This window comes from Siphateles boraxobius, unplaced genomic scaffold (assembly GCF_051911475.1).
Source record: "Siphateles boraxobius isolate OS27281-9 unplaced genomic scaffold, OSU_SipBor_1 77, whole genome shotgun sequence".
NCBI classification, from domain to species: Eukaryota; Metazoa; Chordata; class Actinopteri; order Cypriniformes; family Leuciscidae; genus Siphateles; species Siphateles boraxobius.
Window position 1 is genome coordinate 20,249,052 of NW_027509205.1, and position 26,698 is coordinate 20,275,749.

Consider the following 26,698-nt stretch of genomic DNA (forward strand, 5'->3'; position numbering starts at 1 on the left):
TTTTTTAAAGAAATTCAGCGTTCTCTCATTTTTATTTATAATGAATTAAAAAAAAAAACTGAACATGAAAACAAGCTGTAAATATAGTATCCATAATGCTGTAGATTAACAGAATTCATAAATACAAAGTCATGAATTCCAAAAGTGTTTCATCTTCACGCAGTGAAGTATAGTTCTTTTATGACAATAAATACTCTTCAGTAATTATTAAATAGTGTTCTGCTCATTTTAATGAAATACAGTGATAAGAAACGAGCTTAATTATGTCTGAGACAGCCAGCTGTATTGTATGTGTCTTTCAGTTTAATATCTGTTCCATCTCCCACATTCTGGAAGTCTTGGTTTCCACTTCCCGTCTAGGCCACAGGTGACGAAACTCTCTCCAATGAGCCTTGAACCAGGATTGCAGACGATTGTCACGGTGTTCCCGAATTTATAGACAGACCTGAAACCCCTCATTCTTGATCCACGAGGCACATGTGGCTGAGGACAGACAATGTCTGAAAGACACAGGAAATGATCTGCATAACCATACAATACAAACCATGCATAAACGTCATTTTCGATACAAAATTACAAACTTTTATGTACATGCTGTGCTCACATATTATTGTAGCAGAGTTTGTGTTGAATGCAGTGTAATCAGACTTTAGCCATGAAAGTGTTACAAGTAACAGAAAGCACAGAGCATGTCAGAACACCTCGAGGGCTCAGAAAACACCTCAGACCCCAGAGGGTGAATTCATGTATTCGAACTAAAAGCTTGTGGAATCGATTACTAAAACTATGAAGAAACATAAAGAGGCCACAGAAACTTTTCACAAATATGTGTTCAGCAAAATTCACGATAAATGGAGTTATTGTCTCCCAAAAAAAATAAGCGATTCTGAACTGCCTGAAACGAGTCGCCAGTATTTCCAGTCTCACTTCCTGTTACAAACCTACATCATAATGTAACAAATTTGCATAATGCCAACATATGGTCTTCATTGGTTGCCAGCGAACTACATCTACTTTGCCCCTCAAACACTGTAGTTGTAGCTGAGGCCCCGTCCACACTACTGCGTTTTCGTTTAAAAACGGAGACCTTTTGCTACGTTTGCACCTCCCGTCCACACTAAAACGGGAAAAACGAAGACCCAAAACGGAGAACTTTAGAAACGCTGCAGCTCCGTTTTTCGTTTTGAATCTCCGGAGGGCGTTTTAGTGTAGACGGGACAAAACGGAGGAGTTTAGAAACGATGACGTAGAAGGTCACGCTCGGCTCTATGATTGGGTGTCATCACCCATGACGTATCCTTCCCTGATTCGTCAGCCACCCATCACATGTCCCGTCACCGGAAGAAAACAAACAAAAACATCCTGGACTACGTAGCTGATGTTAGTGAGTGCAACATGGATAACGAATTACAAGCGTTACTGACTTTGATGTCTTTGTTAGCAGCTGTTGTGCAAGCAAATTCTGCATTTTACAATGCTATAACTGCCTACATGCGCCGGAGGCAAACTATTATTCGAGCGATCTATGACAATTCCCATGTGCAGCGGCGGTCCATGAAAAGAAATCTCTGGTCTTCGACATTTTCTAATCTTTGCAGAGGTAGCTAACGTTACTTGCTTCCTCATCAAATCTGAGGAACAGTCCATCCGTTTCCTGTTTACACCGGCACGCGCATGCACAGTGTTGGAGAATGGTCACGTGATCCGAGTTTTCAGTCGTTTTAATGTGGACGGAGATCAATTCTAATACGCAGCTAAAACGCTGGTGTGGACGGAGATCGTTTTCGTTTTAATTCTCCGTTTTTAAACGAAAACGCAGTAGTGTGGACGGGGCCTGAGACTATGAAGAGTTTGGTTCATGTTCGAGAAGTCGCTGTTTTCTGCACTGCTAAAGCAAATCCAAGATGATGTACTGTAAATTATGAGAAAATGAAAGTGCTTGAAAGTTTTGATGCATGTAAACCTGTTGTATGAGACTCCAAAAAAAATCTAAGAATCTTTAAAATAACATAATAGGGGCACTTCAAAAATGTTGGGCTCTTCCAGAATAAATGGCCAAAAAATCATTGTGCACAGTATAAACTTTGGTTGGTTCATCTTACCCAACCTGAAAACCTAAAATATCATAAAATACACAACTTCATGCAATGTGTTAGTGACCTTTTAATAGTTACCTTTACACTCAGGAGGCGGGGCGCTCCACGTGCCCTTCTGTGTGCAGTGGATCTCTCTCGCACCAATCAGAGCGCCAGAACGGCAGCGATAGGACACCACGCGACCGAAGGGGACATGGTCATATATGGGGTCAGAGATCTCAGCACCCTGGACCTCTGGGGGTGGAGGACAGTGAACAGCTGCAAAACACAGACTGTAATCAGAGACGGGAAACTATCGAATCCTAGACTCTGAATAGCCCATTTCAACCCTTGTTGACTTGTTTACTCATTCTCTAAACCCTATATAATGATTGACAGTTGAGTGCACTACATCAGCAATGAAGTGATGAATTCGGACACGACAAATTTGTTATTTATCCTACATGTAGCTTACTTAAAAAACAGTCATAGTAACTTCATATTGTAATTATACATGCGCCAGTGCCAGCATTGTAGTTTCAGGGATGTTCTATTAATGCGACATTAATTTAGTTTTCTATGGTTACTCTAAAATGAGTTCATAATCATTCAAACTAGTAAAAAAAGCTCCCATCAAGAATAAACATTGATTAGTGTACATTATTGTTTTTAGTATCTTGAACTCTCCTGTCTAAGCGGCTGTTAGACAAGAGATGATCATGGATGTTTAGCGCCATGATCCGCCATCACCCAACCGTTAGAATTAGATTCATTCATTAAAGAATACATCACATTCGCTCTCATTTAATTCAAAAACAATATTCATCCGCGGCTGTTTCTCGTAACTTCTACCTCTGTAAAATGAGGTATTGGCAACAACAGTGATTGGCAAATCATTTCAAGGTGATGTCATCTGTGAATTGGACTAATTTGGACAGTCAGATCGGATGAAATTGCCATGACAGAAATTTTTAAATCCAACCCCGAACACCGGATGTTGTCAAAAGATATCCATTTTGTCTGGTGTGCAACCCAGCAAAACATGTCAACAGAAAGTCTCTTCTTTTACAGTCTTCTATCAGTCTGACAGTTTGACTGAGAGAGCCAGAGAAGAGCAGAAGCGGGAGACAAAGTGATGATAATTATTGAATAATCTTGACTTCATCTAGATGTTACACTACTCAATGATCAGACTTCATCTAGATGTTACACTACTCAATGCTCTGACTTCATCTAGATGTTACACTACTCAATGCTCTGACTTCATCTAGATGTAACACTACTCAATGCTCTGACTTCATCTACTCAATGCTCAGACTTCCTCTAGATGTTACACTACTCAATGCTCAGACTTCATCTAGATGATACACTACTCAATGATCTGACTTCATCTAGATGTTACACTACTCAATGCTCAGACTTCATCTAGATGTTACACTACTCAATGCTCTGACTTCATCTAGATGTTACACTACTCAATGCTCAGACTTCATCTAGATGTTACACTACTCAATGCTCTGACTTCATCTAGATGTTACACTACTCAATGCTCTGACTTCATCTAGATGTTACACTACTCAATGCTCAGACTTCATCTAGATGTTACACTACTCAATGCTCTGACTTCATCTAGATGTTACACTACTCAATGCTCAGACTTCATCTAGATGTTACACTACTCAATGCTCAGACTTCATCTAGATGTTACACTACTCAATGCTCTGACTTCATCTAGATGTTACACTACTCAATGCTCTGACTTCATCTAGATGTTACACCACTCAATGCTCTGACTTCATCTAGATGTTACACTACTCAATGTTCTGACTTCATCTAGATGTTACACTACTCAATGCTCTGACTTCATCTAGATGTTACACTACTCAATGCTCAGACTTCATCTAGATGTTACACTACTCAAAGCTCAGACTTCATCTAGATGTTACACTACTCAATGCTCTGACTTCATCTAGATGTTACACTACTCAATGCTCTGACTTCATCTAGATGTTACACTACTCAATGCTCAGACTTCATCTAGATGTTACACTACTCAATGCTCAGAATTCATCTATATGTTACACTACTCAATGCTCTGACTTCATCTAGATGTTACACTACTCAATGCTCAGACTTCATCTAGATGTTACACTACTCAATGCTCTGACTTCATCTAGATGTTACACCACTCAATGCTCTGACTTCATCTAGATGTTACACTACTCAATGTTCTGACTTCATCTAGATGTTACACTACTCAATGCTTTGACTTCATCTAGATGTTACACTACTCAATGCTCTGACTTCATCTAGATGTTACACTACTCAATGCTCAGAATTCATCTAGATGTTACACTACTCAATGCTCTGACTTCATCTAGATGTTACACTACTCAATGCTCTGACTTCATCTAGATGTTACACTACTCAATGCTCTGACTTCATCTAAATGTTACACTACTCAATGTTCTGACTTCATCTAGATGTTACACTACTCAATGCTTTGACTTCATCTAGATGTTACACTACTCAATGCTCTGACTTCATCTAGATGTTACACTACTCAATGCTCTGACTTCATCTAGATGTTACACTACTCAATGCTCTGACTTCATCTAGATGTTACACTACTCAATGCTCTGACTTCATCTAGATGTTACACTACTCAATGCTCAGACTTCATCTAGATGTTCCACTACTCAATGCTCTGACTTCATCTAGATGTTACACTACTCAATGCTCAGACTTCATCTAGATGTTACACTACTCAATGCTCAGACTTCATCTAGATGTTACACTACTCAATGCTCAGACTTCATCTAGATGTTACACTACTCAATGCTCAGACTTCATCTAGATGTTACACTACTCAATGCTCAGACTTCATCTAGATGTTACACTACTCAATGCTCTGACTTCATCTAGATGTTACACCACTCAATGCTCTGACTTCATCTAGATGTTACACCACTCAATGCTCTGACTTCATCTAGATGTTACACTACTCAATGCTCTGACTTCATCTAGATGTTACACTACTCAATGCTCAGACTTCCTCTAGATGTTACACTACTCAATGCTCAGACTTCCTCTAGATGTTACACTACTCAATGCTCAGACTTCATCTAGATGTTACACTACTCAATGCTCAGACTTCATCTAGATGTTACACTACTCAATGCTCAGACTTCATCTAGATGTTACACTACTCAAAGCTCAGACTTCATCTAGATGTTACACTACTCAATGCTCTGACTTCATCTAGATGTTACACTACTCAATGCTCTGACTTCATCTAGATGTTACACTACTCAATGCTCAGACTTCATCTAGATGATACACTACTCAATGCTCAGACTTCATCTAGATGTTACACTACTCAATGCTCTGACTTCATCTAGATGTTACACCACTCAATGCTCTGACTTCATCTAGATGTTACACTACTCAATGTTCTGACTTCATCTAGATGTTACACTACTCAATGCTCTGACTTCATCTAGATGTTACACTACTCAATGCTCTGACTTCATCTAGATGTTACACTACTCAATGCTCTGACTTCATCTAGATGTTACACTACTCAATGCTCTGACTTCATCTAGATGTTACACCACTCAATGCTCTGACTTCATCTAGATGTTACACTACTCAATGTTCTGACTTCATCTAGATGTTACACTACTCAATGCTTTGACTTCATCTAGATGTTACACTACTCAATGCTCTGACTTCATCTAGATGTTACACTACTCAATGCTCAGAATTCATCTAGATGTTACACTACTCAATGCTCTGACTTCATCTAGATGTTACACTACTCAATGCTCTGACTTCATCTAGATGTTACACTACTCAATGCTCTGACTTCATCTAGATGTTACACTACTCAATGCTCAGACTTCATCTAGATGTTACACTACTCAATGCTCTGACTTCATCTAGATGTTACACTACTCAATGCTCTGACTTCATCTAGATGTTACACTACTCAATGCTCAGACTTCATCTAGATGTTACACTACTCAATGCTCAGAATTCATCTAGATGTTACACTACTCAATGCTCTGACTTCATCTAGATGTTACACTACTCAATGCTCAGACTTCATCTAGATGTTACACTACTCAATGCTCTGACTTCATCTAGATGTTACACCACTCAATGCTCTGACTTCATCTAGATGTTACACTACTCAATGTTCTGACTTCATCTAGATGTTACACTACTCAATGCTTTGACTTCATCTAGATGTTACACTACTCAATGCTCTGACTTCATCTAGATGTTACACTACTCAATGCTCAGAATTCATCTAGATGTTACACTACTCAATGCTCTGACTTCATCTAGATGTTACACTACTCAATGCTCTGACTTCATCTAGATGTTACACTACTCAATGCTCAGAATTCATCTAGATGTTACACTACTCAATGCTCTGACTTCATCTAGATGTTACACTACTCAATGCTCTGACTTCATCTAGATGTTACACTACTCAATGCTCTGACTTCATCTAGATGTTACACTACTCAATGCTCTGACTTCATCTAGATGTTACACTACTCAATGCTCAGACTTCATCTAGATGTTACACTACTCAATGCTCAGACTTCATCTAGATGTTACACTACTCAATGCTCAGACTTCATCTAGATGTTACACTACTCAATGCTCTGACTTCATCTAGATGTTACACTACTCAATGCTCAGACTTCCTCTAGATGTTACACTACTCAATGCTCAGACTTCCTCTAGATGTTACACTACTCAATGCTCAGACTTCATCTAGATGTTACACTACTCAATGCTCTGACTTCCTCTGCTCCGTACCATTCCAAAAAGTGTTATTATACCAAGGGAAAAACTAAATGACTGCGTCACAACATCGTCCTGTGACGTGAAAAACCTTAAAATGGAGACATTCTCTTATCTCTTACTCATGAAGACAAACATCTCTTTAAACCATCATAAGATTTAACAACAATAGCAAGGAAATAAGTAATATAAAATGTAAAAACATAAAATGACAAATTCATATTTGAATATTGAATATAAGGCTAAGGATAAAAATAATACATTTAGTGTGTAATAATGACTGCAATCTTGTAATGTATTCCTGACCCTGTTTTGATGTAAAGTAAATGGCGTCTTTTGGTTTGCAACTGTGTTTTTAAAGCAACACCAAGGAACATTTCCTATGCGGTCGCCCTACAGGTTGGAAGCGGAATTGTCCATTACCGGTGTCGTAAATAATTTAGCCTACCACAGCCTACTGTCGCACGCGCACGCTCGCTGTTTATCCAGCACCGGCTTTGGAATCAAATATGGCCACACACAAGGTATAGTATGATGCATGATTTTATGAAAGTATGATGCATTGCGACATCACAAACGAGCAATTGTATAAATTGTAACGCTTGCCGTAAACTTAAAGCAAGTAAAATTAGTAGTTTTTTTATGTCTCATTAGAACTACAGAAGCGCGAGCTGATCTGGCAATCTTACATAGCGTGGATATACCAGATAAAGGACCGCAACGCTGTGGCTTAAGTGCATTTCACCATGTCACGACTTGATGAACCACTGAAACGATTTTGGAAACATTATTTTAAGGTAAAAAATCGTACTTAGTGTTGCTTTAACATTGGGATTTCGATATTGAAAATCAAGAATAGAGTAGAAAACTCTAAAATCTCAGAGAAGCATCATACGCTCGCACACAGGGGCCCTTCCGTCCCAGCCTCCATCCCGGCAGGTCCGCATCTGTGGGCCGATCAGTTCATACCTAAAGAGAGCGATCAGAGAAGAGAAAACTACATTAAATGAAAATGGACAAATGTCTAATGACACATTGGTTCTGTTCCTAACACTGCCGTCAATATTATCAAGAAGCTTTATGTTTTGGGTTAGATGGTCCCATGAAGAAGCCATTCCACAAAAGGGTCTTTATAGTGGAAAAAGGTTCTTTAGATTAATAAAATAATGGTTCTTGCGCAAAACTTTTGCGATATTTTCTAAATGTCGATAAAAACTATTGAGAAATGACGGCATTTCCAATAACCGATGTTATGAGACAAAAGTGTAATTTTTTTTCTCTCGCAATAAATCATGGCAATGGATATCGCTGCAACCGCACTAGGCATTGTTTTGATTCGAAGGAGATGTGGACGTGTTATCCAAGCATTCATGGTAAGGAAAGCCTAATAAAAAGTTTAATAAGGAACTCTGTCTTGTCTTTAATCCAAACATACCGCGTCATCTTAAAAGAATGATCGACTTTTACATACACCAGGTGACCTGTAAATGCGCAAAAAACTGTCTAGTGCAGTTTTGGGAAATATTCATTTTTCGAATTGTTTGAAAAACCACCTCATGCGAGCGTAAAAACTTTTTGCGATATAAAGGAGTTTTTGTTTCCACTGGCCATATTTTAATTCGCGGCAATTTGAAGGGTAATGGAAACGCCATAATCAAAGGTACTTTGGGAAACCCAAAATGGTTCAGTGATATAATAGAAGAAGCATTTTTGGTTCCCCAAAGACGATTTCAGAGATCAGTTCATAAAATAACCATTTTCTTCTTAGTGTGAGGAACATTTTAATGATCTAAAGAACCTTTAGTGGATTTGGAAAGATTCCATGAATGTTAAAGGTTCTTAATGGAATTATCAATGACAAAAAAGAAGCTTTAATTTTCACGTGTAGGAACTATCTAAATGATCTGGAATGCTCTACATAATGCAGTAGATATTCGACTCACAATTGTTTTTAAAGGGCCTTTCACATGTTGTGTCTAAAACGTGTGGAAAACACACGCCTTCTCCAAGGAAGTTTCAGCAAAGTTAAATGGATTTTCCAGCATCAAAAATACCTTGCAGTAGCTCTCCTACTAGATTTATTTATGGAGATGAGGAAAAGAACAATCTTACGAAAAGGGTGAAGCTGATTGGTTGGTTCTTAAAAGTTGTGACTTTTTCCATCTCGCCTGGTAAAAACTCTATTGTGAGCGTGATAGAGTTCATTATAAAGAGCGCGCAAAAGATGAAATTGAGTTTGGCTTTAGCAATGCTTACAATAGCATGAACCCTGTACATAGATTTGTTTTGCTTTCTGGTATTGAATAAAATTGTAAATATAATCAACAATTATTTTGCTAAACTCCACGATTTTGATGGATTATAATTATTTCACCTAACTCATTGCAGTGCATTGTGGGATTGTCTTCTCCACAACGGACACATGCTTCACTAGCTTTCGGAGCAGAGCCCTTGATTTAGTTCAGGCATAGTGTCTTGTGTAAGTTTCACACAACACAAAAAGAAGCATTATAATCACCCTTCTTGACAGATGGCTTTAGCTGAATCTCCGAATGACACTCCTGTGTACTCAAAGTGGCCATAGGGAATCTCTCCAGCAGATCCGCATTTTTTCCCTTTTGATGTAAACATATTGTTAGATTGTTCCAACACATGAGGAAAGTCAAGAACGTGAATTCAGTCTGGTATCCAAAACTTTCATTAAATGCCTCCTATTAAATGTCTCTGGATATGAAAGCAGATGTATAGTTACTCTACCAAGAAATGTATGGTTGCTCTCCTGAAGCCACACACACACACACACACACACACACACACACACACACACACACACACACACACACACACACACACACACACACACACACACACACAAACACACAAATATGCAGTTAAAGGTCCTGCAACATACGTTCACATTGGATCCACGGGTTCGTCCACCGGCCAGCTTGACAGTGTATGCTGTCGCTCCCTCTGGCCCGCCGGTATCCTAAACCGCATCTGTAACGAATGCGAACGCCAGACGGGTACTCTTTCAGCGTGGAGGAGCCGTCTCTGAGCTCCAGGTTGGGGTGTGATGGAGCTGGACCACATTTACCTGTGGGAAATGAGTTTTAAGCACTATATCTTATCTATATTATTCCCTGATCTCAACAACAGAGAATACTAAAAGAAAGTTGCTCTTTTAAAAGAAGGAAACACTAGTAAACATAACCAAAACACAGTATACATGTTAGTTTCATTCCAAATTCAGGTTATGTTTTCCCTGTGCCTGTCATTTGACCCAGGCCTTGTCCACACTAATACGGTTTAAAAACGATGATGTAAGTTTATTCATGTGACGCATATTGAACCCATAGATATTCATGTTTATACTGGTATTGTGCCTGTTATGTGCTATTCACTTTCACACGGTTGCTAAAATATGTTACTTTGCACACTCTTATATCACAGTCCTGCAAAGATGACAGAAAGTTCACTCGCATTTGAGTGCGACCTGGACACATAAGTGAATGCTGAGATATTTTGCTAAATAAAATGATCCTGCCAGAAGAAAACTTGATTATGTCTTGTTCTGTATCATCTCAGTGAGCTTTTATAAGGGCTTACTCATGCGCTGTAAGGTGATTTTAGTGTTTTCTGACGTGTCAGTGTGGATGAGAAACTTTTGGAAAATGCCTGAAAACGCTAGTGTGGACGGAGAGCATTTTGAAACGAAAACTCATTTTTTTTCAAATCTATCCGGATTATGTAGACGTAGCCCGTTTCCCAGTGTGTCTGATTATGTATTCCGTTGACCTGTTGTTATATTAACTAACTGGTTATTTAAGCCCTGAGTTCTCCTGTGTTCATGTGTTGGTTGCATGTGCCTCCAGTTCTCCATTGTGTTGCTGACTGTTATTAAAAGATTATTGTTTTGTGTTTCCTTGTGCGCTACTTCTATATAACTACACGTGACACATACAACTTAACCTATTTTAGCAGTATATAGTGCAGTATTAAAGACTGAACTCCTGGATAATATAATTTGAAATGTAATTTATTCGTGTGATGCAAAGCTGAATTTCCAGTGGCGATTACTGTCACATGGTCCTTCAGATCTTTTAGCAAGGAAGCATTAATTTATCAAACGTGACAGTAAAGACATTTCTAATGTTACAAAAATCTTCTATTTTAAATAAATGCTGTTTTTTAACCTTCTATTCATCAAACAATCCTGAAAAAAGTACAATATCAGTCAGTCGTGACATTCCAAGGTCTGTTATTCCAAGATTGCAACACTGCATAATGATAAATTATCCCTTAAACGTCCTTGAACTTGTTTGTTTTCTATTGCATTTAATGAGCTAATAAAATATTTAAATTTAAATTAATATTGTCTTATCATTAACTCATGTGGAAAGTAGACGTGTAATAAGCAAGATACATCCAATGTACATCCAGCCGTAATAAACCCATTCAGTGTGTGATACAAGTCAGGGTCCTGACCACCTTTTGAGGTCACGTGACTACAAAGCATATCACTGTTTGTAACTTTTTTTATGGTTTCAAGTTCAACACATTAATGCACCTACCAGACGCTGAAATCCTTTTAGGGCGACACTCAGGCAAGCCTTGCCATTGGCCGTCTGGTCCACATGTAACCTGTGGTGGGCCAATCAGATCAAAGCCCTCATTGCAGATGACGTCCACCATGGATTTGGGTTTGTACACAACACTAGATCCATGTATCCTTCCATTTGCCACAGTAGGTGCTGAACAGTTGATCACTGATAATAAACAAGGGTTAAAATACTCTTACTACTTGTATTGGTAGTGAAAAACAATTTGTATTCATATTTATGCATTTAGCAGACATTTGTATGCAATGGCTACATCTGACATGCAAGGTTTTACAATTTCTATTTGTTCACCAGCTTGTTTAGATACAAGTTCTTCTTTATCAGGATACAATTTTGAACAAAATAATGTTATAAGGATAAAATGACTTTATTCACAGCATTAAATGCAATAAAAACAAAACATCCCCAAATATCATCTGTACTTACTTTGACACTTCGGCTCATGTGGGAGCCATATGGCACTGGTGTGACACGTGAAATCTCCAGATCCGTTGAATCCCTCATTGCAGGTGACAGATACGGACTCTCCCGGCTTATAAGCAGACTTCGGCTCTTTCACTGAACCACTTTTTCCCAATTCAGGAGTGGGACATGTTATGAGATCAACACCTCTTGAGAATAAAACTTTTGAGAACTGACCTTTTGAGATGAAGGAGTGGAAGTGAATATTATTTATACAGCACATTTAAACAGGTCAAATCAAATGTTCCTTAATGTTTAAAGATAACAGGAATAAAAGAGCTTTTATTAAAGCAAAGTTGCAAAAACATTTCAGTGCCATTGCTCATTTCACATGTGAATGGGAGTTTCTTAAAGGAGCAGCGTCAAAAAAAGGTGACATTCAAGCCATTCAAAAGGTCAGAGAAAGGGTGGAAAATGGTCATGAAAAATGTAAACATTGTTTTTGGCACAAAACAAAAAAAATCACCAAGACTATTTTTTTTTTTGGAACATGCGAAAAAAAATACAAATATATATACATACATGCATGCATACATATATAAAATTAAAATAACGGTTATACAAAATCATGTATTTCTCTGCACAATCTTCAAAAAATTACTGTAAGTAAATCCATTTAGAGTTTCCCATGTTCAAAAAGGAGTAGGAAGAAGTTCATAACAAACTTTTCGGGTCCTACACCCTATCTCTATCTTTATCTTTTAATTAAATACAAAACAAATTGATGCATCTCATTCATTTCCATCCATTTATAGCAAATCAAATAGTAACACCTCCATACTAAACTAAATATGTAGACCAAGGAACCTGATACTATCACCTCGAGTCCATTTCGTATCCCTTTAATATCTTCAGTTTAAATAGTCTTTTAAATTTACTCATTGTTGAACATGATTTCATCTCTTCACTGCAGCCGTTCCATACACTATAAGATGATCTCAGGGGGATTTTCATTTCCAACCAAAATTCAATCTCTATCCAATGTTGTAGGCTGACAGCAAGCCAATGTTGGGTTTTGACATTAAAGTCCCTGTAAAGTCAAAATGAAGTATGTGTTCTGAGTTTGTCATATCACAGAAAAATGTGTTATTAGACACCCAGCCAAATTTGAATGATAAAAATAGTACATAAAATAAGTACGGCAAGTACATAAAATAAGGTCTCGAACGCTGGGGGCGTGTCCGCTGGCTGCGCTGAAACCACGCCCACTCGTGGTAAAGCTGCCGTTGCCACACTCAACTGTCACCCGCTACAGCCGGAATGGATGCTCCTAGCAGCTTATTAGGTTAATTATAACATAAGTGCACAAGGCAACTTACACTCATTGGTGGGCACGCACTGCCGATGATGGCACCAGTTGTCGGGGCGACGGGAGGATGAAGGCCGAGGCGGGAGATAGTCGGTTCGGCCCTATTCACCAGTAACAGCGGATTATCAGTGAATCCCAGTTGTCTCCGACGAAAGTTTATAAAACTATCCCGTGTAAAATGATCACTACAGAGGCGGGTTTTGGTGGTGATCCTGAGCTCTCCATCAAGGTAGCTCTTCACAAAATTAATCCACCTCTTTTTGATGTGATCGTATTTAGGGAATTTAAATAAGGACACCGATCTGTTTTGTACGTGATCGCATCCAGGTAATACGCATTTCCGTGACGAAGACATAGCTAACTAGCAAACTGTAAGCCGTAGTAACTAATAATACTGACAGAAACTCGCGATTGAGCGGCAAACTGATGCTAATGTGCTCTATTTATATTGTTAGGGGAGCAGCCAGCCTCAGGGGCTCCGGTGCGTCATCGAGTACCCTTTTAGCCCCACCCAAAAAATCCATAAAATATCAATTGTGAAAAACTGTTTAACGGTCTAACTCCACAATTCAGTACTTCACAGTTCACAGTCTTTGTAATGTGTTTTAGCAATACATTTCTAACATTTATAATGTGTTTAGAATTTTTTTTTTAAATTGCCTTTACAGGGACTTTAACCTGTTTCAAGCTAAATTGAACATCTGCCCAATGGAGTCCAACGTCTTTCTGATGTTTAATTGAGTTTAGAGCAAGAAACTACCTTTAGTGAGCAGCATGCATTCTTCGTATCACTTGAAAATAAACTTTTGAGGAAGTAGGTGGAGTTTCAGATCAAGTATTCAAACCAGGGCTGCATCTGAAACCGCATACTTTCTTGAGTAGGTACTTATTTTGAATAATGATTTACTTCACGCTAAAAAGTATGTTCTATATAGCATGAATTTAATCCAAAAGTACTACATTCACCATGTTGTCGTCATCATGTGACCTACCAGTGACAGTTGGGTTCACATATTCTCTCCCGTGGCCTCATGGGATAGTAAAGTGTCCATCTTATACGCACTTCACAATCCCGCCGGAAGAAGTAGGTCATCCGGGTCTTTTTCCCTACTCTTTTATTATTACTGTGAATTATTTTGTCACATACTGTTTTTGCCTTCTATATAGTAACGAAGTATGTGATTTTGGATGCAGCTAAAGTGTGAAAACAGCCTAAATTACCTTTAGGGCGACACTCAGGCAAGTTCAGCCATTGGCCATCTGGCCCACATGTGACCGCTGATGAACCAATCAGATCAAATCCCTCACTGCAGGAGATGGTTTCAGTGTCTTGGGGTGTGTACTGTGTCCTCTCTCCAGGATACATCCATCGGTTTGCCACAACAGGTGCTGAACAGATGATCTTCGACACTAAACCAGGCAGGGGCGTAGCCACAAATTAATTCCTGCTTCAAATCTAGAGAAAATCAATTAACATGCGAACTGTGATCGTGCACAGCCTACGTGTAATAGGCTGCCTAAAAACGGATGTGGAATGGTACACATAAAACTAATTTCATGTAACTGTGTGTGTGTGTGTGTGTGTGTGAGAGAGAGAGAGCGGGGTACAACCATGTGTAATATTTGGTTAATTTTGTTTGCTAAACCTTAAGGTTTTTGTCCATTCCATTGAGGTACTTTTCCATTATTTTTCTATGTAAACATGCGCTTGAAGAACATGTTTGACTGTTGCGCTCTCTTCTCGCTCGGCTGTGTTTTGTTTATGTTTGTAAAGCGTGCATTTGCAGCGTTGCCATGCCCACTAATTATAGGCATCGTTGGGCTTGTTATTTTTTCCATATTAATAGGTGAAGTGAGACTTTAGTTAACATAGTTAACAAAGTTAACATAGTTCACCTGGAGTGTGAACATTGCCTTTGCTTTGTGCCAGTGTCACAGTTCTTTGAACGGAAAAAAAGATAAAAACTTGACGTGTTTCCCCAAAAGCTTCTGATGATGAATTACCAGTAAACACCACTAGAGGACGATCATAAACTGCAGAGCCCAAATCTTGGAAAACGATACTCGGTTACTAACGTAACCTCGGTTCTCTCTAGAGAGGGAACGAGTATTGCGTAAGTTTAGCTTACGCTACGGGAAAGATTCATCTTCTCGAGATACTGAAGCCAAAAAATTATCCTTAATTTTGTATACCTTGTCAACGCAGTTCAGCAGCTAGCAGACCTAGAGTAGGCCATCTCGCGTGCTCATTGGCTGCCCTGCGGGCAACTGCTGCAGCCTACCAGTGAGCCCGGCGTGACGTCACGCCCAATGAAGGGCGCCCGCGCCTTTATAGCGTCAAGGCCCGCCAGATAGGCGTGGCTTAGCGTATAAAATAGGGGCTGTAGGCTGAATTCTCTGGTTTTTCGACGGCTGAAGCGAAGTCGCTCGTGGCGCGAGCACGGCCGGTTACGCAATACTCGTTCCCTCTCTAGAGGGAACCGAGGTTACGTTAGTAACCGAGTATCGTTCTCTTACGAGAGGTTCTCTCTCTACGGGAACACTTTGTCAACGCCGTGCGCGCCAAGCATCCACATGAGACCCCGAGCTTGAGGGGAACCCCATAAGTGGAAAAAATAAGGTGGCCAGCCACGCGGGCCATCACTTGTACATAAGCACACATAGGGAATACAGAGCAGCGCGCCGGTCTGTATAGTCATATGGCACATACCCTACTTAGTGCAGCTCAACCAGGAGAGCTGAGTCATGAGAGTGATCTGAGCAGGAGATCTGGGCAGAATACACCTCTTTTTCAGACTGACAACAGTTTAGCCTGCAAGGCAGGAACTTCTAGGTTATAAAACCTGACAAAGGTAGACGGGGAGCTCCAGCCCGCCGCTACACATATGTCATGGATAGAAATTCCACTGGACCATGCCCACGACGAGGCCACGCCTCTCGTGGAATGAGCCCTGATGCCCAAAGGGCATTGCAGACCTTTTGACGCGTAAGCTGCCGCTATATAGCGTCCACTATCCATCTGGACAGGCTCTGTTTAGAGGAGGCGAGCCCCTTGGCGCGCCCACCAAACGAAACGAAAAGCTGTTCCGAACGCCTGAAGGAGGCGGAGCGCGTAATGTAAAATCTCAGCGCTCTGACAGGGCAGAGGAGATTCACATCACTTTCGCTGTCAGATGCTGGGAGAGCTGACAGCGAAATAACTTGCGCTCTGAATGGAGTGCCCATCACTTTAGGGACATAACCATGTCTAGGTCTGAGGATGACTTTAGAGTCATTTGGTCCGAACTCAAGACACGACGCGCTGACAGACAGCGCGTGCAGATCCCCTACACGTTTTACTGACGACAGTGCAGCCAGAAAAACGGTTTTTAGTGATAGATATTTCAACCCCACGGAGTCTAGTGGTTCAAATGGGAAAGCTTTCAGGGCCTCGAGGACCAATGAAAGATCCCACATGGGAACCAACGGCGGGCGCGGCGGATTCATCCTTCTAGCTCCTCTAAGGAAGCGGATGACCAACTCATGTCTTCACAGTGACTGGCCGTGCGTCGATTCCGCGAACGCTGCCACGGCCGCCACGTATACTTTGAGCGTGGATGGGGACCTTCCCTTATCCAACAGCTCTTGTAGGAAGGTGAGCAGCTGCGCCACCCCGCATGTCCGCGGGCCCAGACCTCTGTCGGTGCACCATCCAGAGAACACCGACCATTTAGACGCGTAGAGCCTTCTCGTGGAAGGGGCTCTAGACTGCGTGATCGTGTTCATCACTCCTTCTGGCAGGGCAACAAGTACCCGTTGATCAACCATGCATGCAGAGACCAGCGCTCTGGATGGGGATGCCAGATCGTGCTGCGAGCCTGAGAGAGGAGATCTGCCCTCACCGGAATCGGCCACGGAGCTGTATGTGACAGCCGTGCCAGTTCCGGGAACCAAGTCTGATTCTCCCAACGCGGGGCTATGAGGAGCACCGAGTGGCGCGTTTCCCTGATCCTCTTGATCACCTGTGGCAACAGAGAGACCGGAGGGAAAGCATATAGCGGGAGGCTGGGCCAAACCTGGGCCAGCGCGTCCTCGTCCTTCGAGAAGAACGTCGGGCATTGAGCGTTGTCTTTTGACGCAAACAGGTCGACTTCCGCTCTGCCGAATAGGCGCCACAGTTTCTGGACCGTTTGGGGGTGCAGGGACCATTCCCCTGGGGGAACATTGTCCCTTGACAGTTTGTCTGGGCCGTCGTTCAAATGGCCAGGCACATGCGCCGCCCTCAGCGAGCGCAGGTTCATCTGTGACCAAACAAGGAGGCGTTCCGTCAGATTGCAGAGATTTCTGGATCTGACACCGCCCTGACGGTTTACATAGGATACCACAGATGTGTTGTCCGAGCGGACAAGAACATGCTGGTCCTGTATGAACGGGAGGAAGCACTTCAGCGCGTTCTCGACCGCTATCATATCCAGACAGTTTATGTGAAAACCCTTCTCCTGGTCTGACCACTGGCCAAAGGCCGGTCTGCCCTCGAACAGCGCGCCCCAACCCGAGTTGGACGCGTCTGTCGAGATGACCTTCCGATAAGAGATGGTTCCCATCATTACTCCCTGCTGGTACCAGTCGGCCACTAACCAGGGCTGCAGAGCTGTTATGCAGGTCTGAGTCACTCTGATTTTCTGGCCGCCAGACACCCAGGCTCGGCGAGGCGCGCGAGCGTTCAGCCAGCGTTGGAGCGGGCGCATGCGCAGTAGGCCCAGCTGGAGCACCGCTGCAGCTGATGCATATACAGCCCAACATCCTTTGAAATGTTTTCAAAGGGAGAAAGCTGCCCTTCTGGAAAGATGCGGCTAGGTGGCGAACACGGCGCGCGCGCTGTGTCGATAAACGAGCCGTCATGGTCACCGAGTCCAGTTCTATTCCTAAAAAGGAAATTGACTGGCTGGGCAGTAATGAGCTCTTGGTCCAGTTGACCGTGAGACCCAAGCTTTCCAGATGACTGAGAAGCACTGTTCTGTGAGATAGTAGTTCTGTCTCTGACTGTGCCAATATCAGCCAATCGTCCAGATAGTTCATTATGCGCAGCCCCTGACTTCTCAGGGGGGCGAGCGCCGCGTCCATGCACTTTGTAAATGTACGGGGTGCCAGGGACAGGCCGAACGGCAGGACGGTGTATTGATATGCCTGACCGTCGAAGGCGAATCTCAAAAATTGCCTGTGAAGGGGTACTATCTGAATCTGAAAATAGGCATCCTTCAGATCTAGAGAAATAAACCAGTCCCTCGGGCGAACGTGCGCGAGGATTTTCCTGGTCGTAAGCATTTTGAACGGTCTTTTTGCAAGCACTTTGTTCAAATATCTCAGATCTAGGATAGGTCTGAAGGCTCCGTCCTTCTTGGGTACGAGAAAATATCGGCTGTAAAAGCCTGACTCGCTCAGAGAAGGCGGTACCTTTTCTATAGCCCCTTTGCACAGCAGCTTTGCTATTTCTGCGTGAAGTAGGTGTGCTACTTCCGCATTCACTATCGTCGCGGTCCGGGCTTGAAAGCGCGGGGGACGGCGAATGAATTGAAGTGTATAGCCCTGCTTTATTGTGCTCAACACCCATTCTGAAATCCCTGGGATAGTTTCCCACGCAGCTATGTGAGCCGCTAGGGGGCGAATGGCCTCCGGGTTCAGACCGCCGCCATTTGCGGGCTTGTGAAACTGAACCGGAGCCGAGAGCGTGGCGCGCGCGCTCTCGGTTCTGGGCAATGGCCGCTCGCTGACAGCCGAAACCGGCTGACTTATGTGAGATGTCCCGATCATAAGGGATGGGGAACATACTTTTACCACACTTTGACGCGCGAGCAGCGCTCTGGGCGGAAGAGCTCTCTGTAAGCGTGAGCGCGCGCACGCGGGCACGAGACTTACAACTGTATCTGACGCCTCGATCTTAATAGATGGGGAGCGCTTTATTAACGCCCTGTGTTTTGTGATAACACTTAAACGCGCAGGCGGGGCCCGGGGGGAGGTTTGTGTTAGCAAGCGTGAGCGCTCTCTGGCGGGCACGAGACTTACGTTCATAACCTGCTTCTTTGATCGTGTAACAGAGCGGGCAGATAGTGGGCACAGACCTGTGGACACATTTCTTACATTCAACACTCGAGCGGCTTTTCTGCGCTTTATGAGAGTGTGCTCTATGAGTGACACGGGATTTGGGGTGCTTATGTGTAGGGGTGAACACTGGGGCGTGGGCACATTCACTACACTTAAAACACTGACGGCGTGAGCCGGACCAGACATTATACTCTTTTTGAGATTTCTCTGGGTCGCCGTGAAAACGGCGTTTGTGTGCAGGCGAGAGGGTGAATAAACCGGCTCGTTGGCTGCTAGTTGAACCACTGCAGTAGCCTGTTCGAAGGGGACTGACAGGGAAATGAACTTTGACGGCGGTCCGGCCGCAGAGGGACACGCGCGTCTTTTCTCTCTCGCTGTTAGGAGGGCTTCGCGTGCTCGGACTTCAGCGTGATTCTTTGCCGAGGCCCTATGGGGGGCGGCGGTCTGTGACGGCTGTCTGAGCGCGATCTAGGGCGGCCGCCCTGACGTCGCTGCGAAGGCTGAGGCTGTGCTGGGCGCTGGGTGCTGGTTCGCACAGGAGGCTGGCTTTGTCTCTCGCGAGAGCGGCCTGTGGCAGAACTCGAGCGTCGCGGCAGGAAGAGGTTCATGGCCTGCGTGGTCTTTTGTACCACAGAGAAGCGGTCAACAATCCCGTTCACCGCTGGGCCGAAGAGACCAGTGGGGGAAAGCGGCGCGTTCAGAAAGGTGGCTCGCTCAGTTTCCCTCATATCCGCAAGCGTTAACCAGAGGTGCCTCTCCGTCACGGTCAACTCGGCCATGGCTCGTCCGATGGCTTGGGCTGCGGCTTTGGTGGCGCGGAGAGAGAGATCCGTCGCGCTTCTCAAATCCGTAACCGCAGCTGGGTCCCGGCCCTTCTCATCCCATTCACGGAGGAGGTCGGCTTGCAGGATCTGAAGCACAGCCATCGAGTGTAGAGCAGACGCGGCCTGGCCGGAGGCGGCATAAGCGCGGCCGACCAAGGCGGAAGTGGCTCTGCAGGCTTTAGACGGGAGGGCTGACCGTGACCGCCATCTCGCGGAGGGCGGGCAAAGGTGCGCTGCGACCACCTCTTCCACAGGGGGAATCGCTGTGTACCCTTTCTCGGCGGCGCCGTCCACTCGGGAGAGCGACGCGGAGGCCTGTGACTGAAGTCTAGCAGAAAACGGTGTATTCCATGACTTCGTCAGCTCCGCATTGAGTTCCGGCAGGAATGGAGCGGGCCTAGTTTCTGAAACTGCGCGGCGGCGACTTTGAAGGAAGCAGCCGTCGAGCCTGTTCGGCGCGGGTTCCTTCGGCAGCGACCACTCGAGCCCGAGACGGTCAACAGCTTGCGTCAGCAGGCGCATAAGTTCCGCGTCAGCCCCAGCGCGGGTACGGGTGGATTCCTGGATTGACGAGGAGGCGGAGTGAAGCGACCATTCCTCGCTGTCTGATGCCAGGATAGAGCAGCAGTCTCTTGTGACGTGTCCCTCGGACTCAACCTCCGAAGCGACGGCAGTGAGGCTCGCAAGCGGCAGCTGCGCGTCGGTGAGGAGAAGTGGGGAAGGCGAGAGCGAGGCTCGAGGGAGGTTCTCCGGCGAGCGCGTCGCTGTGGCCACAGGTTCCGGCTGTCTCAGGGAACGGCGCTTCTTTCTGCGCGGTCCCACAGGGGGCGGAGTGACTGCTGTGGTGTTGAAAGCTTCGAGTCGAGCCCGCAGGGTCGACAGCAGAAGCTCCTCACAGAGCTCGCAGCCCCCGGACGCGAGGGCGAGCTCTGCGTGTTCCAGGCCCAGGCAGAGAGCGCAGATCAGGTGGCGGTCTCCGGCGCTGAGCGGGGCTTTACACGAGCCACAGGAAGTGCGAGGCATCTTTAAAAAGACGCTCGCTGCTCTTTTAGGATAATAAGCAAAAAAGGATACGTCGCCGGATAGCGTAGCTCGCACGGATGGCTGAAGGTGGCGAAGACGGCCGGTTTCCTCAGCGCTGTCCTAGGCTGGCTGTTCGCTGTTCGACGGCGGCGGTGGCTTCTCTCAAATCCAGCGATGCGAAGAGCTCGCTGAAGAGTCGAAAAATCAGAGAATTCAGCCTACAGCCCCTATTTTATACGCTAAGCCACGCCTATCTGGCGGGCTGTGACGCTATAAAGGCGCGGGCGCCCTTCATTGGGCGTGACGTCACGCGGGGCTCACTGGTAGGCTGCAGCAGTTGCCCGGAGGGCAGCCAATGAGCACGCGAGATGCCCTGCTCTAGGTCTGCTAGCTGCTGCACTGCGTTGACAAGGTATACAAAATTAAGAATAATTTTTTGGCTTCAGTATCTCGAGAAGATGAATCTTTCCCGTAGCGTAAGCTAAACTTACGCAATACGAGAGAACCTCTCGTAAGAGAACCCACCTCTGATTTGAGTCAAACTCAACAGATCAGAGCGGATTTACTGCCATGCAATCCTCTTACACCTAATGCACTGTAAAGGTCTGGTGAAACACTACTGCATCATGCTTTTTCATAGTTTATGGTTTTTAGAAGATATAATTGCATTTTATGAGTGTGTGTATTGAGTATTGTAATTGATTTCATATAAATTGAGGTTTGGGGTGATTTTAACATGACAAAGGGTTAAAATCACCTTCACAGATGGGGTCTGTCCCGTTCCAACCCTTTTCCAGACACATACGGACTCTTGCTCCTCTCAAAACATATCTGCATGAGAAAACAAGTATATTAATAACAGAAAAAAAGACATAAAACATCATGATAGGGAAACATTATTAGCCTAATTTGAGAATGAACCATTTAATAAAGGGAGACCTAGAACAAAGTTGAGAAAAAAAAATTATTTAACAGACCTTTCATGTGAAAATATACATTTTTAACTAATTTAAACTGTCCTTAATAAATAAATAAATATGATGCCTAACCACATCAACACTCTTCACTTATTCTACCTGCTCTATTTATTCTCATATAACCATGTTTTCTTATGGACTTCAGACATAGAGAATCAAAATGCGCTTTCAGTACCCTGTATTGCACGTAGCAATGGCTCTATCACCGAACGATTGTCCATCTCGCATGTATTGGCCATTCTCTATGTCACCCAGCGCATTGCACTTGCGCTCTGTGAGAATAAATGAGAAAATATGAAAAGGTGCAGTGCAATGAATGAATAATAGATAGAGACAGATAAACGGATTCATCTTACTTTGGCATTTCATGTTCAAGGTTGTCCACTGTCCTTTCTTACAGTATGACAATCGACTTCCTTCTGATTGTGAATAACCCCGAACACATTTATAAGCCACTTTTTCCTGGTCATTGAACACTACTTTGTCAAGATATTTGTTGTCCAGCTGCTTGTCCTGATATTTGGTTGGTTCACCACATTTATTATGTGTTTGAAACCGTGAAATGGACACTGAAAAGCACAAAGCACAAAAATGTTTTTCATATGATTAGGTAATGCAGCTTTTATTAATTATGCATGTTGGCAACCATACAGAAAATAACATTGCAACTTAATCACCAATATGATGTACTGATAGTCTGAGTAAAATGTCTCAAGTGTAAATGTTGTAAATAACTAATGACCTGCAACTGGAAGAGTGGAAAATTCTGGAAAATTCTTAAGGTATGCACAAGAAAATACCTACTAAACTTATAGCTGCAGCTTATGTGACCTTATGTCTAACTTTATGTTTATGATTATGCCTATTTATGACAGTACAGAATCTTCCAATAGCCTTGAATATTGATAAAACTGTTTAGGCCTACATACATACATATATATATATATATTTTTTTTTTATTTTTTTTTTTTTTTATCAGCTGAGACAGCTTATTGATCTGACCGGTGTCCATCATACTAGACAAATAAAGTTGTTTAAATAAACTGAATAGCCATAATCTCACATATATAATATGTGAAAAATATATATAAAGTGGCTGGAATAGCGGAGCACTGTGCCAATAGAAACGTTATACTACGTCGAGTGATGACGCAGCGTGCCACATTGATTGCTTAAAGTTGTTGATTATAATGACGCGATCTAAATTAGTTTGTCGCGTAAACATTTAAAAGGTAGCCTACTCACCTACAAAATGCGCAAACACAAGTATGAGTATAATCCCCCACACAGTCGCCATATTCACGGATTCCTGCAGACGAAGAAAAGGAGTCTGTATGAAGGAAAACAAATAATGTTCAAATTACACTCCTGAAGTGCTTATAACATACGCCCGCTGTCGTGACGAAATCAAACCCTGCCCTCTAAGTGTAAATCCACAGAAACGCTTCTATATTTTTTCGGTAACGTTATAGTTCTTGTAAAACAATAATAAACGACCAACTCATTCAAATAATATCAACATTCCAAGAATAAACTAGAAAAGGCGCGTTTCTGAATGGAACAGAACGTAGGTCGTGGTTTTGAGCCTCTGTGACAAACATTATCCAATAAAACTAACTTTTTTTTATTAGCCTAGTTATCTTAGTGACTAGCGTTTTCAGTTACTCTAGTATTAGGCTATATTAACAATCAGTACTATAATTTGCTACTGGAATACTAATAGGCCTATTTCTATAGTAGCTTACTTTTTCTTTTTTCCTTTCTGCCAAGTTGATTAGGAGTGACTAACGTTAGCCTAAATGAATGAGAAATAGGCCTATAGTGAAAAGGTACCAGCAGTTAATTGAATATAGTTACGAAAATTAACCATGTTTTTTCAGTAAAAGTGTAAGTAACCATGTTTTTTTGGCTTCTTGACTACCATTTGTATACTATTGTTAATAATTTTATTCAACTAAAATTAACCATGGTTTTACAACAATTAAAATAAAAAAAATGGTTAATTAAACCATGTTTTTTATTTGTTGTAAAAACCATGATTAATTTTCGTATTCGATCACATACTAATACATTAATAAACAAAATAATATGTTAATAAATTAGTAACAAATAATGAAGGAATAAATCTATAATAGTAACAGATAATAGAGGAATAAATGCAAAATAGTAGGAATGTTAAAACATTCCTAACAATACACTGTGTCACACTTTATAACAATACAATAACAATACACTTTATACTGCATTATACAGTACATTCAGGCTACATAGTATGTTCTCATGTAGTCTAATAATGTTAATGCAGTACTTTCATCTACAGTGTGCTGTTTTTACTATACCACACAAATGCATTGTCTCATTTATATTTCACTTTATTAAATGCTTTGTTTTTCTTTGATAGCAGTAGCCACTGCGGTTCACATCTGGTAAAGGTTTTTGCAAGATATCATTAAAACAGGCCCATACATGCGCATTTAATGTCTGTAGGATTTTTCACCTACAGAATCATCACTCCGTCATAAATCATATATTGTATCTTCGTGGACAAGATGGTTGGCAGATTTGGAGAAAATAAGTGTAACTAAACCCATTTTCTCAAATTCGCTTTGAAAATGTTAATGTTTTACTTTACTTGCAGGTCCAACAGCCTAAACATTCATGGTTATCTTTCATAGTCCTTGAGACATTTTGGATTCAGAAATAACTCTGCGATAAAAAAAAATTGTTTATTAGCTTCATCCTTGACCGGGCAATCCTAACAGAGGCATAAAATCATCTGATATGTTTGACATGCTAAACAATGATATGGCTGTTATTATTATTAACAGCCTCTGCAATAGTTAAGAGATCCAGTAAAACAAGCTGGCGGTTTGAGGTGAGGCTGGTAAAACCAAGGTTTAAAGAGAATTCATGAATGCACATTCAAGCAGGTCTTACAAATAACCGACACCCCACCATGAGAAAGACATAATCCTTACATCTGCTGTGGGTGGGGCACCGTTTTAATACATGGTGATGATGTCACAGTTTCTGTTGTCCAACCCTGACGGATCTTTTCCATCTTCAGGGTTTTGATGAATTCACTGTGGAGACAAAATGTGCAGTTTTAACTTTGATGTGTTTGGCAAATGCCACCTTGTTTTGCCTATAACGTGATTGGATCAAAATGCCAGGAAATAATAAACTGGAATGATTTTCCCAAGAATTCAACGTCCTCTAATCACTGTACTTATAAAAAGTATATAAATAAATAACTATGTGTATTTGACCATTTATCATATTCTTAAATATTATTTTTAACAATATTAATGCCTCATTTGCTTGATGTTATTTCAGGACAAGCTACAAACATTCTCTAAAAAAGGACAGCATTATTTTTATTCCAGAGAACATTTTTCCAATGTTGTGTCCATGCTCAAGGCGATGGCACAAACCACCCACCCTTTTCCACATGGCAGACCAGTCTGAGTCTGAGCTGTTTGTGCGACTGTGGAAACTATGAAGGAAATTAAACATTAAGCATTCCAGAAATTCAATCAAACTTTAACCAGAGCAAAAATATGATTTTATATAATATTTTTATGATTACTGCAATATTGCACAATTTAGTATTTTTAAATGAAAGAAAAATTATGATTGGCATCATTAAGAAAAATATGCAATCCAAATTATCCTGGCATTAGTGGAATTGCAGTGACATGGTTCAATTTGGATCATCAATTCGTAGCAGTAAATGAAGAGATGTCTTATCGATCACAAGTTCAGTATGGAGTGCCACAAGGCTCAGTACTGGGACTGTTGCTTTTCACCCCGTACATGCCACCCTTGGGAGATATCATTAGAAAACATGGTGTTAGTTTTCACTCTAATGATGATACTAGCTGCTGATAGCCCTACATTTCTTTGCAGCTTGACGAAACTTACCAATTCACAAAACTAACAGAATGTATAGTTGATATAAAAATTGGGAGATTAGTACTTTACTACAACTAAATTCTGTTAATTACTGGTTCAAATCGACCACACGTAGTAACCTAGAATAACACTGAACACTTGATGGTTTCATAATTGATTGACTTTACAGTCATTTAACCAAAATGAATCACTGAACTGATTTCAGATGGACAATGAAATTATTGTCTTTTTAGAGCTGCTTTAAAGAATCTAACTGCGTCATTGAATCATTATTACCTGTTATCACTGTAAAGCCGCTTAAAAACAATCTGTATTGTATAAAGCACAATAGAAATAATGACTTTACTTGACAAAGCATGTTAACTTAATGCATGTATGATTACTGCAATATTGCACATTTTGAATGCTATTATATTTAAATGGCTTATATATGATTTGCAGCTAATTCGTGGAGCAATTTTTAAAATGTTTTTTCACAAAAATTATAAGAAAAAAGATGCAATACAAAGCATGTAAAATAAATAATGCATATATGTTTACTTTAACAAATTTTGATGGCTTGTATATTGTATATGACAAAAACGTTTAC

General features: G+C 42.0%; 1 protein-coding gene across 1 annotated transcript; it reads right to left on the reverse strand.

Moving 5' to 3' along the window:
• On the reverse strand, window positions 1–23,589 carry LOC143725816 (sushi, von Willebrand factor type A, EGF and pentraxin domain-containing protein 1). Its single transcript, XM_077218603.1, has 12 exons — window positions 23,440–23,589; window positions 22,551–22,763; window positions 22,370–22,466; window positions 21,975–22,048; window positions 14,511–14,726; window positions 11,945–12,157; window positions 11,471–11,665; window positions 9,808–9,993; window positions 9,415–9,511; window positions 7,792–7,865; window positions 2,175–2,354; window positions 1–500 (listed from the first exon to the last, which is right to left on the reverse strand). The coding sequence occupies exons 1-12, from the start codon at window positions 23,489–23,491 to the stop codon at window positions 304–306; spliced, it is 1,794 nt and encodes a 597-aa protein (XP_077074718.1). The 5' UTR covers window positions 23,492–23,589; the 3' UTR covers window positions 1–303.
• Between the last annotated feature and the right edge of the window lie 3,109 nt (window positions 23,590–26,698).